This window comes from Microcebus murinus, chromosome 9, assembly GCF_040939455.1.
Source record: "Microcebus murinus isolate Inina chromosome 9, M.murinus_Inina_mat1.0, whole genome shotgun sequence".
In the NCBI taxonomy this organism is placed as follows: Eukaryota; Metazoa; Chordata; class Mammalia; order Primates; family Cheirogaleidae; genus Microcebus; species Microcebus murinus.
In genome coordinates this window covers 30,573,361-30,589,639 of record NC_134112.1, presented here as the reverse complement: position 1 = coordinate 30,589,639, position 16,279 = coordinate 30,573,361, and the positions used below count along the sequence as shown (strand labels likewise).

The following is a 16,279-nucleotide window of genomic DNA, read 5'->3' as shown; positions in this document are numbered from 1 at the left end:
TAAACCAAATACATAAAGGGAAAGTTAATGATTTAGTGATAGTTCTGGAAAGTCTTTTTTAAGCCTCCCCAGGGTAGATGAGTATTGGTTTACAAATCATCAACCACAAAAGAGACTGAGATCTAGAAACTTTTAGGCAAGTGTCACTGTCAAATAATGATCAATCGAAAATGAAGATAAATCAGAATTCAAAGCACAATGTACCTTAACTGTAAAACATGGCCCAATTTACGAAAATGACGTGCATACACATAGTTTATGAGAAACCCAGCTCTTCTGAGTTAAGCAATAAAGTCCTGTAAAGTGCAAGCCAATATTTAAAAAGAAAAAGATGTATCTATTCAGAGCAGCTGATCAAACAGCTAATCTGCAGAACAGACTGCATCTGTGTAGGGAAGCCTAAGGAAGCCAGTGGTTTCTAAGAACTTGATGAAGTCCAGTAGTGCAGATAACAAGAGCACAAAATAACAAAAATATAAACAAATCTGATAGAAACCAATGGGGAGTCAGCAGCTCTACAAAGGTGAATGGGTGTTTAAAATGAAAATGGCCATGGAAACATGAACAATTTTCAGAAAGCACTTAGCCAATGTGCTCCAAGGTGTTACAGCCTTCTTAGGTCGCCTTTCTAAATACTGTCAACTTCCTTTCACAGGACACATGTGAAGGGCATTTAGAGTTTCGAGAAGTCTCTTTCTTCTATCCATGTCGCCCAGATGTTCTCATCCTTCGTGGCTTATCCCTCAGTATTGAGAAAGGGACAACAGTAGCATTTGTTGGGAGCAGTGGCTGCGGGAAGAGCACTGCTGTTCAACTTCTGCAGAGATTTTATGACCCTGTGAAAGGACAAGTGGTAAGACCTAATTGAAATGCACTTGTCCTGGGGGCAAGTGGTCCTATTCCTAAACAGTCACTCGGGTTTCATCATTCCCACTGGTTTGGGTAGGGCAAACAATGCAGAAGTTAAGAAGAAAAAAAATCCCTATCTCAACCCTTAACTAAGAGGCCAAGTAAACCAGTAACAAAAATGATGATTAGGACTTTGAAGTTAAATACTAAGACCCAAAGATTCTTCAGCCATTCTGACAGCAGAAATTTTGATCTTATAAGCCATGGAATCCTTGCGGGAATATGGGTGTTGGAGGTCAGGTCCAATGTCCACATCTCGGCTCTTTATTCTGCTCTGGTTTTAGATAGAGATAATAGTTTTCTCCACTCATTAGTTCACGTTTCTGCTGTTCCCACTGGCCAGCCCCACCTCCCAATTGTCAAAACCTTACACATGACCAAGGCCTCCTTGAGTCAGCTCCATTAAGCTGTGTGTCCAATCGTTTAAAAGATGTAATCTCTCCAGTCTTGGAACCCAAGGAATTTTTTTTTGCTACCTGGCATGTGTCATCTTATACCTTATATTCTGGTTTTCCATTATTCTCTCCTCCCAGTCATCACCACATCCCATATACCCACAAAAAGCTTCCTGTTCTTCCTCCTCTCTCTTACAAAACCCCATAAGCCCCTAAAAGTCAAAGACTGTCATGTTAATCCTCATTCTCCTGCAATATGCAGTCTCTTCCCTGTTATAGATTCTCAACGAATATCTGTGAAACTGAGTTGTCCCAAAGGGCTCCCTTGAACTAGGTAACACTCATCTGTTAGTACACGCCTTAGCGTATTCTCTCCCTCAAACCCTCCAATGGTCTCCTACCTCAGTTAGAATAAACCAGAGTCCATGCCATCAGTCAAGGTCCTTCATGACCTGGCCCCTGCCTCCCTCCCCAAACTCTTCTCATATCGCTCCCCATCTCATCACACACTGTGTGTCAATCTCTCTGGCTTCCTTAAGTTCTTGAAACACACCTATGAACCTTCGTTCTTTTTTTTTTGAGACAGAGTCTCACTTTGTTGCCCAGGCTAGGATGAGTGCCGTGATGTCAGCCTAGCTCACAGCAACCTCAAACTCCTGGGCTCAAGAGATCCTCCTGCCTCAGCCTCCCAAGTAGCTGGGACTACAGGCATGTGCCACCATGCCCGGCTAATTTTTTCTATATATATTAGTTGGCCAATTAATTTCTTTCTATTTATAGTAGAGATGGGGTCTCGCTCTTGCTCAGGCTGGTTTCGAACTCCTGACCTCGAGCAATCCGCCCACCTCGGCCTCCCAGAGTGCTAGGATTACAGGCATGAGCCACCGCACCTGGCCTGAACCTTCGTTCTTGCTATTGCCCTGCCCAGAACCTTCTACTCTAACTTTCTTGTGGGCTGCCACTCATCATTCATGTCATGGTCTTAATGTCCCTTCCTTAGGACCTCCTCAGCAAGCCCCTGCTCACCCCTCTCCACACCTTCCCCACTGGCTCAGTCACTATCATCCCATTACTCTGTCTCAAACTTTCTCTGAGTTTGTTGAGTTACTTGTTAGTGTGTCCATTGCCTGCCTCTCTCCACTAGAATATAAGCCACAGAGGGCAAGAGCTTTCTCTTATTTACCACTGTTTCCCCAGCACCTGAAGAGTCCCTGTCACAAGGCAGGCATGCTCGTCAAGTACCAGTCGCAGGTTGTTATGTGTCCATGTGCATAAACATGGCTGTGTGCAAAATAGCATACCTCTACCTGTAGACTACTGTATCAATCTACACCTGCACCTATCTAGTCCTACATTGGACTTTAATAAACTGGGGTCCTTTTACAGTGGTGGGGGGTCAGTTTGTCATTTTTCATTTGACTTCGGGATAGAGCACCAGGGTCTACTCCAGATTCCGGGCGGGTCTCTGGACTACTTTTAGAAATGCCAGGCAAGTTTAGAATCCGGCATTTTAGTGAGTCACACACGCTCTTTGCTTCTATACAACATTATGATTTATGGGCCTTCCTTGGGTAACATTATACTTTGAAATAGCTTGAATTCCTAACCTTCTTGTTATGATTTGTATATGTTCGAATACAGTGAACCGTAACATGATACAGTTGGATCTTAACACATCACTCTCCATTCCGCTTTCGGCAGCTATTTGATGGGGTCGATGCGAAAGAATTGAATGTGCAGTGGCTGCGTTCCCAAATAGCGATCGTTTCTCAAGAGCCGGTGCTCTTCAACTGTAGCATTGCAGAGAACATCGCCTATGGTGATAACAGCCGCCTGGTGCCATTAGAGGAGATCAAAGAAGTAGCGAATGCTGCAAATATCCATTCTTTCATTGAAGGTCTCCCTGAGGTAAGAAAATATCTGAAATCCCGAATTGCTAAGATGTCAAGTAAGCCTAAGTAGTTACTGGCCCTAACTAGTTGTTTTTGTGTATTCCGTGGATTATACAATTTATTTATTGCCAGTATCTAAAGTTAGATGTAAAGCACAAAGTCAGATGTAAAAAGCCAAATTTGGGATTTGCATGCGACTACTTTTTCCAAGACAAAAATGCATTCATAGACACTAGATTAACTTTCCTATCTTGATTCTTCTATCCATCTACACTCCACCTTGTCCACACTGCCATGCGTCACTCTCTCTGGACCTCTGTAGTAGCCTCTTAATCTGCCTTCCAGTCTTGCTCCTGTATAATTCTTCTTTCTCACAGCAATCAGAGGAATCCTTTAAAAACACAAATTAGGTGCTATCCCTCCCCTGCCTAAAACTGCCTCATGATGCCGCTTTGCAGTTAGAATAAAGCCCAGGCTCCCCATGGGGCTGCTGAGGCCCCCTGTGATCCGCCCCGCCGCCTCCCCAGTGCCAGCCTTGCCACGTGCTCACTTGGCTACAGCCGCACTGGTGTCTTTCCTGTCTCATGAAAACAACGACAACTTGCTCCCCACCTGAGGATATTTACATTTGCTGTTCCTGCAGCCCAGACCTCCCTTCCCCTGGTGTTTTGCATAGCTAGCTCCTTAACGTTCAAGCCCTTTCAAAGGTCACCTTTGCAGAGGCCTCCCCTGGCCACCCAATTTGAAAGAGTCCCCACCACCACTCCAATCCCTGCCACACTATCTTCAGGGCACTTATCATGGGCTGAATTACCCTGAGTGCTTAATTACTTGTTTAGCGTCTCCCCTCCCCACTGAAGTGTAAGATCCTCGCCTGTCATTTTTGCCCCTTGATCCCCGTATTGGCTGTGACAGCTGATGCAAAGTCTCAGAAAGTCAAAAATCTTGGCTAACTGCGGAGAAAGCTTTAGGACAACAAGCATCGATACAAATCCAGAAGCCGTGCATAGAGACAAGTGACTGTAATTTTAAGTGCTTATAATGTCCGTGTTTATATGTACACACACTCTAGAATGAAACAAAATAAAAATAGAGATACTTTTAGAGACAAATATTTATAAAGTGATCTTTTTATCTCACTTTAAAAGGAAATAGCTAAATTTAACAACCAATATATCAGACAACTAATCTAGAGCCCTCTTCTTTGGTGGAAGCTAACTTTTATGCTACTAGATCTTCCCTCACCATCTCTTGTCCACACAGAATGGAGCCTACAACGAGAAACAGGCCATTAATACAATGTCTCCTACTGTGGAAAGATTCTACAGTACTTAGTATATTGGAAGGATTAACATACATTTTATAAATAGGGTGACCCTGTGAGTATCTTTCACTGGCAATTCTCTTTTTAAGCAAGGCACTCACTGAATTGTTTTTTGTTTGTTTGTTTGTTTTTTGTTTTGAGACAGAATCTAACTTTGTTGCCCAGGCTAGAGTGAGAGCCATGGCAACCTCAAACTCCTGGGCTCAAGCCATCCTTACTGCCTCAGCCTCTCAAGTAGCTGGGACTACAGGCATGTGCCACTATCCCCAGCTAATTTTTTGTATATATTTTTAGTTGGTCAATTAATTTCTTCTATCTTTAGTAGAGTCAGGGTCTCGCTTTTGCACAAGCTGGTTTTGAACTCCTGACCTCCAGTGATCCTCCTGCCTCGGCCTCCCAGAGTGCTAGGATTACAGGCGTGAGCCACCGTGCCGGCCTCACTACATTGTTAATTTGTGATCAGATTGTTATCCACATAATCCCAATAGTTTGTTTTAATTTTTCTATTGTAAGGGACTGTCCTCCAATTATATTTGTACCATTTGACTTTTCTCCTTAAATTGTTTATTATCTTTTATTCTTTTCATTACACTATTTCTCAAATTTACCCAAAACTATATTCTGTAAAGATTCATTGTGCTAACATTTTACAATAGACTTTGACAACCAAGATGTTAAAAAACAAATTATTTTAAAAGATTAGCTTATTTCTGGTATTTTTAAATTTAACTTTAATTTACCTTTATATCATTGTTTTCCCCAGAACATGGTAGAACCATAAGGAAATCTGGTGACAAAATAAAATCATTAAAAAATGAAAATCAGAGAATTCTTTAAAAAACTACATGTTATTAAATGCCTTGGGTTAGTACTCTGGGTAGGACAAGGCTGCCCTCTTGGTTGGGGAAAGGAAAGAGAGGACACCAGCCATGCATTACCTAGCTTTTCTGGAAACCAAGAGCTAAATTTCCACCATATTACAGCATAGATGGAGGTAGCCACCCCCTTTTGAAGATAAAGAGGTTCAATAGCTTTTCTTAAGCTGTACCGAAACTCAGAATTTGAACCTGGATTCTTTGTGCTATACTGTGGAGAGGTGGAAGAGAGATCATGACCATGGTGTTTCTAAGGCTTTAGAGATGGAAGCAAAGGTGCCCACCCCTCCTTTCAGAAGGGCAGTCCAGAGCAACTAGCACAGCTGGCAAGCAGGGTACCCCTGCATTCACAGCCATACTTGAGAGCATGTTGTAGCTCTGACCTAGGTATTTGGGGAAGAAAGGTAGAAGCAAACCTTGTAATTTGCTGCACTTCCTTTGGGTAGAATGAATTTTCTAGAGCAAATACATGGAGCCCATCATCCCCTCCAAAATAAAAGACAATAGTTTCAATGTAAAAATGGTAGAGCAAAAGTCTAGAAGAGAAGTTCAGCTCTTCCACTCAATAAGCAAAAAATATATATCCATATGTAAAGCAGGCATAGGAAGAAAGTCTTCACCTATAACGCATTAGGATACTATTAATTAATAGATGATTAATTAATTAATTAATACTAATTAATTAATAGATGATTAATTTTAATCATCTCCAAGAATTATTTAGCAAATTGAAGGGGTTGCCACACTTTGCTTTCTGAGGATTTCTTTTACCTTCACCTCGAACTTTGTGGATTGCTCCATCTGTCACGTCCTGCTCCCTCTAAATTTGCATCCCCTAACTTCACTGCTCCATTCCTGCATCCATGCATTTGGTCACTCCACACAGAGCTACTGAGCACTGATTCTTTGCAAACCAGTAGGCTGCTATTTAGAGAAGATAAATGAGACAAATAAAATATTAGTCCTACTTTTAGGAATATAAAGCCCAATAGCTGAGATGAATGTGGATCCACAAAGACAGCAATAATTGTAATGCACAAAGAGTGTAAACAAACTACTGTCTGAGTTTAGAGGGGAGTGGAGTCATGCTGGCTGGGGGTTCAGAGGAGGCCTTAAGAGAGTTTAGAGGTGACCATAAAGGTATGGTATTTGATAAACATATACAGGTAAAACTTGGCACTTAAATAGCAGGCAGGGAAATAAATTTTAACTTTGACAATTACTAAGGAGTCATTGCAGATTTTTGAATAGGAAACATGTTTGGAATTGGACAACAGAATCTAGCGGTAGAGAGTGACAAAGACTTAGGTAGTTTGGGAAATCAGTTAGGAGTTATTTCCAGGGATAGGTTTTGAAGGCTGAAATTAATAAATATAAAGTGACATAAAACAAGGAAATGGATTTAAAAGATATAGTAAAAGTGGCATTGCCAGGAATTAGCTCAAGATTGTCTGTGGAAAGTGAATCAGGAAATGTGCAGCACATGGAGCAGCCCGATGGGATAAAGCACAGAGCAGCGATGACAGTACGGAAGGCGGAAACTCAGAGAACACCGCACCAGGGATGCTGCTTTGAACTGGGTCTTGAAGGTTGAGTAGGAGCTCACCCAGCAGAGAGGGGCAGATCCATTCTTAGCAAACAGAATAAACTCATTAGGAAACATATACATGTAAAATGATTTTAGGTGTTTTGGGGGGGAGAATTAAAAATCTTGGAACATAAGGCTAAGAGTAAGGAATTAAGAAGAGATGAAAATATGAGCAAGGACTCGGTGTGAAGGTTCTGATATGCCAGGGTAAAAAGTTTGGACTTAGTCTTATTAGAAATAGGAAGCTAGTAGACATTTTAAGCAGGGAAATGATCGAATTTTGGAAAAAAAAAAAAAGCAAACTAGCTGTTGAAACTCAGCCTTTTGTTTGCTCATCCAAGAGGCTCTGCGGTGACAGCAGAGACTGCCACTAAAGGCACAAGTCCTAGAGCTTTACAACAGTCTGGATGAGAGATATGCAGGTCCACATCTTCTTATCTCCCATCCCAGATTCCAAAATCTCTTAAACTCTATACATTCCCCCTACACACACACACACACACACACAACGCACAGATTCTGTGTTTGGTACAAACTCATTTGGTGGCAAAATAACATGAGGCTATAATAACAGACTTTATCTCGCTCAGAATGAATGTTGAAATGTGTCTGTACACATATTCATATATTTAATTACAGTTGCTGTCCCAGACCCTTCTGGGGGTGCTGCAGAATATATTATATATTAAATATAGATAATACATAGTATGTGTATAATATATAGTATTTTTCCTTCTAAGATTAAAAATATCAAAATTTTTAAGCACGTGTAGCTGTAAGGGTTTCAGGTAAGGGATTATGGGTCTGTCTGACAACTCGAAGCAGGAGGGTGCAGAGTAAGGAGTCAATTTGGAGCATGCCGAGTGTAACACATCCATGGCATATCTCATGGAAACATCCTGCAGGCATTTGGAAATATGGGGCTGGGGCGTGGGAGAGAAGTTGACACAACACTGCCTTGACCTCAAGGATCCTCTGAGAAACACACCAGGTGTGGAAGTCCCCTAATCCCCACATCATGGCTCTTTAAGTAGGATTTGGACCACTGGAACTACCCCCTTGAGCTTCTTCTCATAAAAGAGGTGATTTCAGGGCACTCGCCATCCCAGTGTTTGCCAGAAAATAGGATCAGATTTTCAGTAAAACAGGAAAGAATGAACTCTATGATTCTTCATTTAAAAAAACAAAACCCTTCAATTTAAACATATGCAACTCTTTCTAGGTGGCTATGAAGACAATGTGTATATCCACATTTTTAATCTGTTCTGCTTAATGATGAGCAAAACTTCTGAATGTACTTTTCATCCAACTCATTCTTTAAACTTATATCCTCCTACAAGCCAGAGAAGGCCAAGAAATGCAAAGTGATTCCAAAATTGGTTTGGGGGCTTCTTCAGCTACCCTAGAAGAATTCAAGTACAATTTAAGCTTGGCTGGCAGAAAGGGCTGCAAGCTCATTAACATTCCCACCTCACCTCCCAATTTTTGGTTTAAGATTGAATCCTCTAATTTAAGCGAAGACTTTGCAGTGTTTGGAAATGAATGACAGACATAGTTTTATCTGATTATCCTGCCCTATGGTTCCGAATTTAATAAAATGCATTTTAGAAGGAAGGGGCCCAGCTGCTGACAGTCCCAGATAAATCACAGAGGAGATAGTTAAAGCCTGTGTTCTTTGTAGAGCATTTACTTTAGAACAGACACTTTTACTGGGCGTTAGTAATTCAAACGCCCATTGTTTGATATAAACCAAGCACCTGTGCATCTTAAATTGAAAAGTAAACTTCGAGTTGAAATAGACACATTTTGTTATGAGGTTGCACTACAGGTTCTTGACACCCACTCCACCCGGAAGGCATCTCCTGGAAGCAGTCAGATGTGGAGGGAAAGGCAACTCATCTAAGAATCTCTAGGATATTGAGATAAAATAAACAGTATGTGACTCACATATTGCATCTCACCTGAAATACTGCTACAAGAGTCACCTTTGTAAGGTGGTACACTGCGACCTGCATTTTTTTCTCAGTGGAGCTGAAACCAACCACACGTTCTTGTTGGGGACCAGTAACATAGGTGTCTTAGACTGTCAGCTGTCAAGGACTACTGGAAAGCAGTGTGAAGCCTTGGAAGGAAGGAAAGTCGATGGGACAATCTGGAAAGCATGCAAGAACCTTCTTACACTAACTGAACTGACCAACTGTGACGTGGGACCATGGTGGCTTCAGAATATGTGTGAAATTTCCTTTATCCTTCCATGGAGGGAAACACTGGAGAAATGGGGTTATTAGTAAGTAGAGGAGCTGTGGAACACTGTGAAGTACTAAATGTCACCATTAGCATTTGGTGGCCTGAAAAGTGGAACAGACTGTTTCAAGATGCCAACCTAACTCATTTTCAGGAAGATGCAAGCACCACTGAGAATTGCATCCTGGTGTCTGGAGAGATGTGCCCATAGAGGTTTAGCAAGAGCCAAAGTGAAAGAACCCAATGATTTCCTTGTTGTTTCTAAATACTTTGAATCATTATGACCTGAAAATGGAAGGTAATATAACTTAATGGAAAATGATTCATATTTACAGCAAATTTTCTTGCTAATAATTTTTTTCTTGTGCTTTAATTTAAAAATTTTTTTTCTAGAAACATAATGGCAAAGGTCTGCTGCTGTTTGTGATCTGATTAGATATGTAAATGAGACGGTAGTGTTTACTTCTGGTTTAGCATTTATTTGCAACAAAACCCAAGAGCATATTTCAGCACTTGTTGCAATACAATTTTCAAGAGTAGGAAAATTTGAAGTATTTAGATGGTTTGTGCCCACAGGTGCCATGCTAATTTAAATAATCCAGCCTTGCTTTCTTAATTGCATGTTCCTGTAATAGAAATACAACACGCAAGTAGGACTAAAAGGAGCACAGCTTTCTGGCGGCCAGAAACAAAGACTAGCTATTGCAAGAGCTCTTCTCCAGAAACCAAAAATTTTATTGTTGGATGAGGCCACTTCAGCCCTTGATAATGAGAGTGAAAAGGTAACATTCTCTTCTTTCATCTCAGAATATAATATCAAATATGAACATGCAGTATCATGGAAGAAACCAGCTCAGTCTGGGAAAAGAAAGGTCTGAAAAGAGTTACAGTTATAGGGTCACCAGTTTGAATTAAGGCTTTGACCTTTTTTTAAAAAAGGTCAGTAGGCAGTGGGGAGGCTGGAAAGAGTTGGGACAGAGAGCATCTCATGTTCTGGAAAGGTTTTCTCACTTGACTTGGTCTTATCAAAAGGGGCCCAATTCTTGAAATGTTTTCCCATTGAAGGAAAGAGCCCAAGAAAAATTACTTTTCCATTTTATTATTATTCCAATGATGCCAAACAAATTAAAAAGGTAATATAGATGGGTGAGCAAGAAATCTATACTGCAGTGTCAAAGTCTGCTAGTTATTCTACCTTCTATGCACTCTTAATCAGCCTGGTCTGAGCAGGAAACAAATAAGCACAGCGACATATGACAATATACCTGAAGGTATCACCTTCAGATGCCCAATTTTCCTATGTCCTCCTCTCCTGGTAGTTTCTTGCACATAATAGGCACTTATTTAGTAAATGAATATTGTTAAATGAATGATAATCATTAATATTTGTCAAGTGTTCACTATATGCTATTATCTAAATGCTCACAACAACTTGATGGATTAGCTTCTTTTATTAGGATAGCCATTTTACAGATTAGCACACTAAGGCTTAGAAAGGTTAAATAACTTCCCTAAATTCTTTTTTTTTATTTTTTTTGAGACAGAGTCTCGCTTTGTTGCCCTGGCTAGAGTGAGTGCCATGGCGTCAGCCTAGCTCACAGCAACCTCAAACTCCTGGGCTCAAGCGATCCTGCTGCCTCAGCCTCCCCAGGAGCTGGGATTACAGGCATGCGCCAACATGCCCGGCTAATTTTTTCTATATATATTAGTTGGCCAATTAATTTCTTTCTATTTATAGTAGAGACAGGATCTCGCTCTTGCTCAGGCTGGTTTCGAACTCCTGACCTCGAGCAATCCGCCCACCTCAGCCTCCCAGAGTGCTAGGATTACAGGCGTGAGCCACCGCGCCCGGCCACTTCCCTAAATTCTAATAGAGGGTGTCTAACCTAAGAGCCCAGGAAGTTAAGTTGTATGATTGCCATGTATGATTGCCATTTGTAGATGACTGTCATTTTTGATTCCCAAAGCACCAGTGTTATTATGAAAAAATATATGTAACTTTTAGAATTAGACATATCTGGGTGATAATCCTGGATTCCTAGCAGTATGGCCTTGGTCAGACCTTGGTTCATGTATCAGAAAAATGAAAATATCTCCACCTTAAGGGTTTCTTGCAAGATTTTAAACCAGATAGCCATCACTGAACCATTTTATACATTTAACAAATACTGATTTTCACTTCCATTTCCTCTATACAACAATATAAACCTCATTGTTAGCTGAGATGCTATTTTAGCCAGGACAGTTCTATAGCTAAATCCTACCACAAATAATAATAATAATAATAATCTACAGAGAAAATGAGGTAAATAAATTAGAAAATTCTACTTAGGTGTGGAAATACTACTTCCTGACTTTGAGTTTAGAACCACTTACTTACATATAAACAACCATTTTAGTTTTATTCATTGTCACAAATGCTTTTCCAACTGAAAGTCTTATTTAATGTATCTATAATTACTTTTTCTACATTTCTATTGAATAGGGTGACTATTTCACAAAGTAGGGCAATTCCTTTGGGGGTGTGCAAAATAAAACGAAGAAAACTATTAGATTGTCTTAATTGATTGGACTTAGGCAGACTTAACTAGCATCTAACCCAAACTATGATCACAGATCCTTCTCTCTTCCAGGTGGTTCAGCTTGCCCTTGATAAAGCCAGGATGGGGAGGACATGCCTTGTGGTCACTCACAGACTTTCCACCATACAGAATGCAGATTTGATAGTGGTTCTGCACAATGGAAAAATAAAGGAACAGGGAACTCATCAAGAGCTCCTGAGAAATCGAGATATATACTTTAAATTAGTGAATGCACAGTCAGTGCAGTGATGCTATTGAGTTAGCACATATTTTGATCTCTGTGTAATGCAAAGAAAGAGTACTTAGTAATTACTTGGCATGCTTTGATCTCTTTTATTACATGTATCAATACCTAGAATCGTGCTGCTCGAGTGCAGACATGTTCTGTTCATGCATCATCTTCCCTTCAGATTTTTAAAAGGAAACAAAAATTCACTAAATTCATGTGAGTGAATTGCCTATATCCCTCACTTTAGAAAAATGTTCTAGCACATTTGCTTATAAAGCAGTTTTCTGAAAAATGAATTTACTTTCCCATCAACGTCTACTTAAAAATTGGAAATATGTTCCCAGAGCAAAAATTATCCGTTTAGCTAAGTTGAAAGTTTTAGCAAAGGCGGCATAAGATGTAGTTGGGCCTGTGGCACTGTAGGAAGAGTGTCTTTAATTTGGAATTTAAAGAGTTTTACAGCATGTATTAGAGGACTTTGTGCTAGTCCTTTTTCTCCAAGCCACAAGAATTTCTTTCATAATATCTCTCTCAATATTTCTCTCAATAGACATATGCTGTTTCCCAAAATTACATGGTATCCCTTTGTTGATAGGGGAAGGAGAGGGAGGATTACAATGTAAAATTTCTGGCAGAATTAGGTAGCCATCCCCTACTGCATCAGTAAGTGAAGTGTCTCACATGATCCAGCCTGAAGATTTCATTATTCCAGGCTTTGGGTTTGGCAGAATAAATCACAGCCAACCTGTGTATGAACACTTACTTATTTAAAATAAGATCTACTTTTATTGTGGGTGAAAATTTTTAAATGCCTTTTTTATTACTTAATCAAGTAATTTGTTTAAATTTATATGTACCTTATCATATGTAATATATGTATGATTCAAAAGTTCTGTGTAAATAACAATATTGGTAAACTGAGTCATGACTTCCATTTACTTAAACATGTAATGTCATCTAGTGATTTTATCTTTATTCTTCCCTGTATTTTCTTCCATTTACAGTGACACCTACAGCCAGCCTCTATGGAGTACACTCTGTCAATAAACTGGAATCTTATTAAAAAAAAAATTAAAGCATAAAATAAATAAAATCATTTGTGTATCATGCCACTTTTTAAAAAATGCAAAATAAAAATAAGATTGGGCAGTTGAGAACCAGATGCGTTGTTTAAAAGCATTGGTATTGACTGCCTTGTGGCCGTTTCACTACACATGGACATAGAGTTCCTGGTAGCTTCCTTTTCCAGAGTAGAGTAGGCAAGAAAAGGGAAATATGGTATGGATATGCTCAGAACCTCAGAGCATTGGACCTCAGGGTCCAATTCTATAACCCACAGATGTATTGTCTTCTTATAGTGCCTTGGCTATTCAATAAATACTAGGTGATTCAGGATAAAAAAGCAGAAATCATACCAGGTGCATTATTGATAATAAGATGAGGAGCACACATTTGCTCAAAAGATGCCCTGGTGGCTGTGGGTGTTTTTCTTCAACAATCATGTATTACCAGCTCCTTGTCATGGTTATTATCAGTCACTGGTGGCACACTGCATGTGACTTTTATTCTAGCCTAGTTTAAGTTCAAAAAACACTTTCTTTTCATTTGTATGGCAATTTTAATTTTAGTTCATTTTTAATTTTAATTTAATTAATTTTAGCCTTTTATCATAGTATATGAGTTGGTTCAATCTACTTAATTTTGAAATAATCTGGTACTTGAGCATACATTGCCTAATTTCTTTTAGAACCTTCTGGGTTTCCCATAAAACTTTTTGTCTAGATTAAGACATATTCCCTAATCTGAAGGACTTCTGGTCTAAGGAAAACACTGATTTCTGCCAGTTGTGATTTACAGCCTATTACTTCATTCAGATTGACCTCAATCCCAACTTGTCTCAATGTCCTTGCCCATTGCTTCTCCTCTACTTCTGAGCCTTGATATAGTTACAAAACAAGAGATAAGAAGAATGAAACAACAGTTTTAAAAGAAAAAAAAAATACCTGGCCTAGAAAATCCTAAATACAATCAAGGCAGCGGTGCAGAGAAGTCAAGATCCAACAGAATCAGCTGTAAATGTTATTGTGTTCCAGTAGTTCTCCTCCATTGCCACATGTTATCTTTCGAAGCATCCTTCCTTCCTAGAAAGAAAGGCTGTTCAGTGAGTCTTAAAATAATTGAAACACCAATAAGGATACCAATGGAAGAGAAATAATTTAACAAGAATAAGATATAGCACACATGCTGGGGAAAAGAACAAAACAACATGGAGTTATAAAACATACTTGTGGCCAGGCACAGTGGCTCATGCCTGTAATCCTAGCACTCTAGGAGGCCGAGGCGGGCGGATGGCTCGAGGTCAGGAGTTTGAAACCAGCCTGAGCAAGAGCCAGACCCAGTCTCTACTATAAATAGAAAGAAATTAATTGGCCAACTTATATAGAAAAAATTAGCCAGGCATGGTGGCGCATGCCTGTAGTCCCAGCTACTCAGGAGGCTGAGGCAGAAGGATTGCTTGAGCCCAGGAGTTTGAGGTTGCTGTGAGCTAGGCTGACGCCACACACTCACTCTAGCCTGGGCAACAAAGCAAGACTCTGTCTCAAAAAAAATAAAAAATAAAAATAAGACATACTTGTTTGATAACTCAGCCAGCCAACCTACCTTATACCCTACCAGTCCTTAAAACAAGTTGTGGTGTGTTCTGGTGTTAACTTAAGTCATAGTGAATATCTACTTAATGTGTCAGTTTCATGGTATACACAGTATGTCTTATCCATTGCATACAACCTATTCTGTGAAAATACTTCCTATGTTAATGTCAGCTAATGTATTCACTGTTTTGGTTCTGAGCTCTTCTTCCAAGAATGTTTGTGAAGTGGAATCATACATGGATTGGAAAGTTCACTCATAAGAAATAGTCAGGGAGGAAACTGGAAAAATTCGAAATGGAGGAATGAGAATAGTTTGAAGTATACAGTAGTTTTCAAGCCTTTTATTTATTTCCCTGCCAAGTTTTTTATTTATTTCCCTGCCAGAAATTTAAAAACCATAATTACACATATACCAAATGTCTTTACATAGTACCTCAAGGAACTCAACCTGCCTCCTTTTAGCAAAACCACACTGATAAAGCCTGTGGATCCTAAAGGAATCTTTTCTATTCCTGCTATAACAAATTGCCACAAACTTAGTGGCTTGAGACAACACAAATTATTATCTTCCAACTCTGGAACTCAAGTCTAAAAATCAGTTTCTGCGGATTAAAATCAAAGGCTTCATTCCTTCTAGAGGCTCGAAAGAAGAATCTGTTCCTGGCCGGGTGTGGTGGCTCACGCCTGTAATCCTAGCACTCTGGGAGGCTGAGGTGGGCGGATTGCTCGAGGTCAAGAGTTCGAAGCCAGCCTGAGCAAGACCCTGTCTCTAGTAAAAATAGAAAGAAATTAATTGACCAACCAAAAATATATACACAAAAAAGTAACCGGGCATGGTGGCTCATGCCTGTAGTCCCAGCTACTCAGGAGGCTGAAGCAGGAGGATTGCTTGAGCCCAGGAGCTTGAGGTTGCTGTGAGCTAGGCTGATGCCATGGCACTCCCTCTAGCCTAGGCAACAAAGTGAGACTCTGTCTCAAAAAAAAAGAAGAAGAAGAAGGATCTGTTCCTTATTCATTTACAACTTCTAGAAGCTTCTAAATGGCCTGCATCCCTTTGACCTCTGCTTCCTTTGTTACACCTCCATCTCTCTCTGACTCTGCCCCTTCTCTTACTCTTATAAGGACTTTAGTGATTACACTGGGCCCACAGGGATAATCCCATATAATCTCCCCATCTCAAGATTCCTAAACTTAATCACATCTGCAAAGTCCCTTTTGTCAGGGAAGTTAATATATTCACTGATTCCAGGAAGAGATTGTGGACATTTTGGGAAAGCCATTACTCAGCCTACCACAAAGCTTATTTATTTAAACTTTTATTCCTTGGAAAAAGCAAGCCAGATTTTGCACACATTTGTATTGAGTAAAGCTCAAGGAGAACCCTGAAAAATATCCAATCCAACAACATTAGTATATACACAAAGAGCAAAAACTCATATATCTTGCCTCCAGTCCCTGTACTTTTTCCATTGCAACATGTTATGTACACTTATTGCTGAGCCAGAACTTAGAACATATTTATCTTTCTCTCTTCACTTTTGCTACAGGATTCCACTATTGCTGCTATTTCCTTTTATCCTGAGACTAGAC

The 16,279-nt window shown here is 39.9% G+C and overlaps 1 protein-coding gene across 1 annotated transcript in view; it reads left to right on the top strand.

Moving 5' to 3' along the window:
• Positions 1 to 12,058, top strand: part of ABCB5 (ATP binding cassette subfamily B member 5) — a 98,003-nt gene extending 85,945 nt beyond the window's left edge. Inside the window, exons 24-27 of the mRNA XM_020289626.2 lie at positions 656 to 853; positions 3,006 to 3,212; positions 9,863 to 10,009; positions 11,861 to 12,058. Of these exons, the coding sequence (XP_020145215.2) occupies positions 656 to 853; positions 3,006 to 3,212; positions 9,863 to 10,009; positions 11,861 to 12,058 (750 nt within the window). The remainder of the gene's footprint in view (positions 1 to 655; positions 854 to 3,005; positions 3,213 to 9,862; positions 10,010 to 11,860) is intronic.
• The last annotated feature ends 4,221 nt before the right edge of the window (positions 12,059 to 16,279 follow it).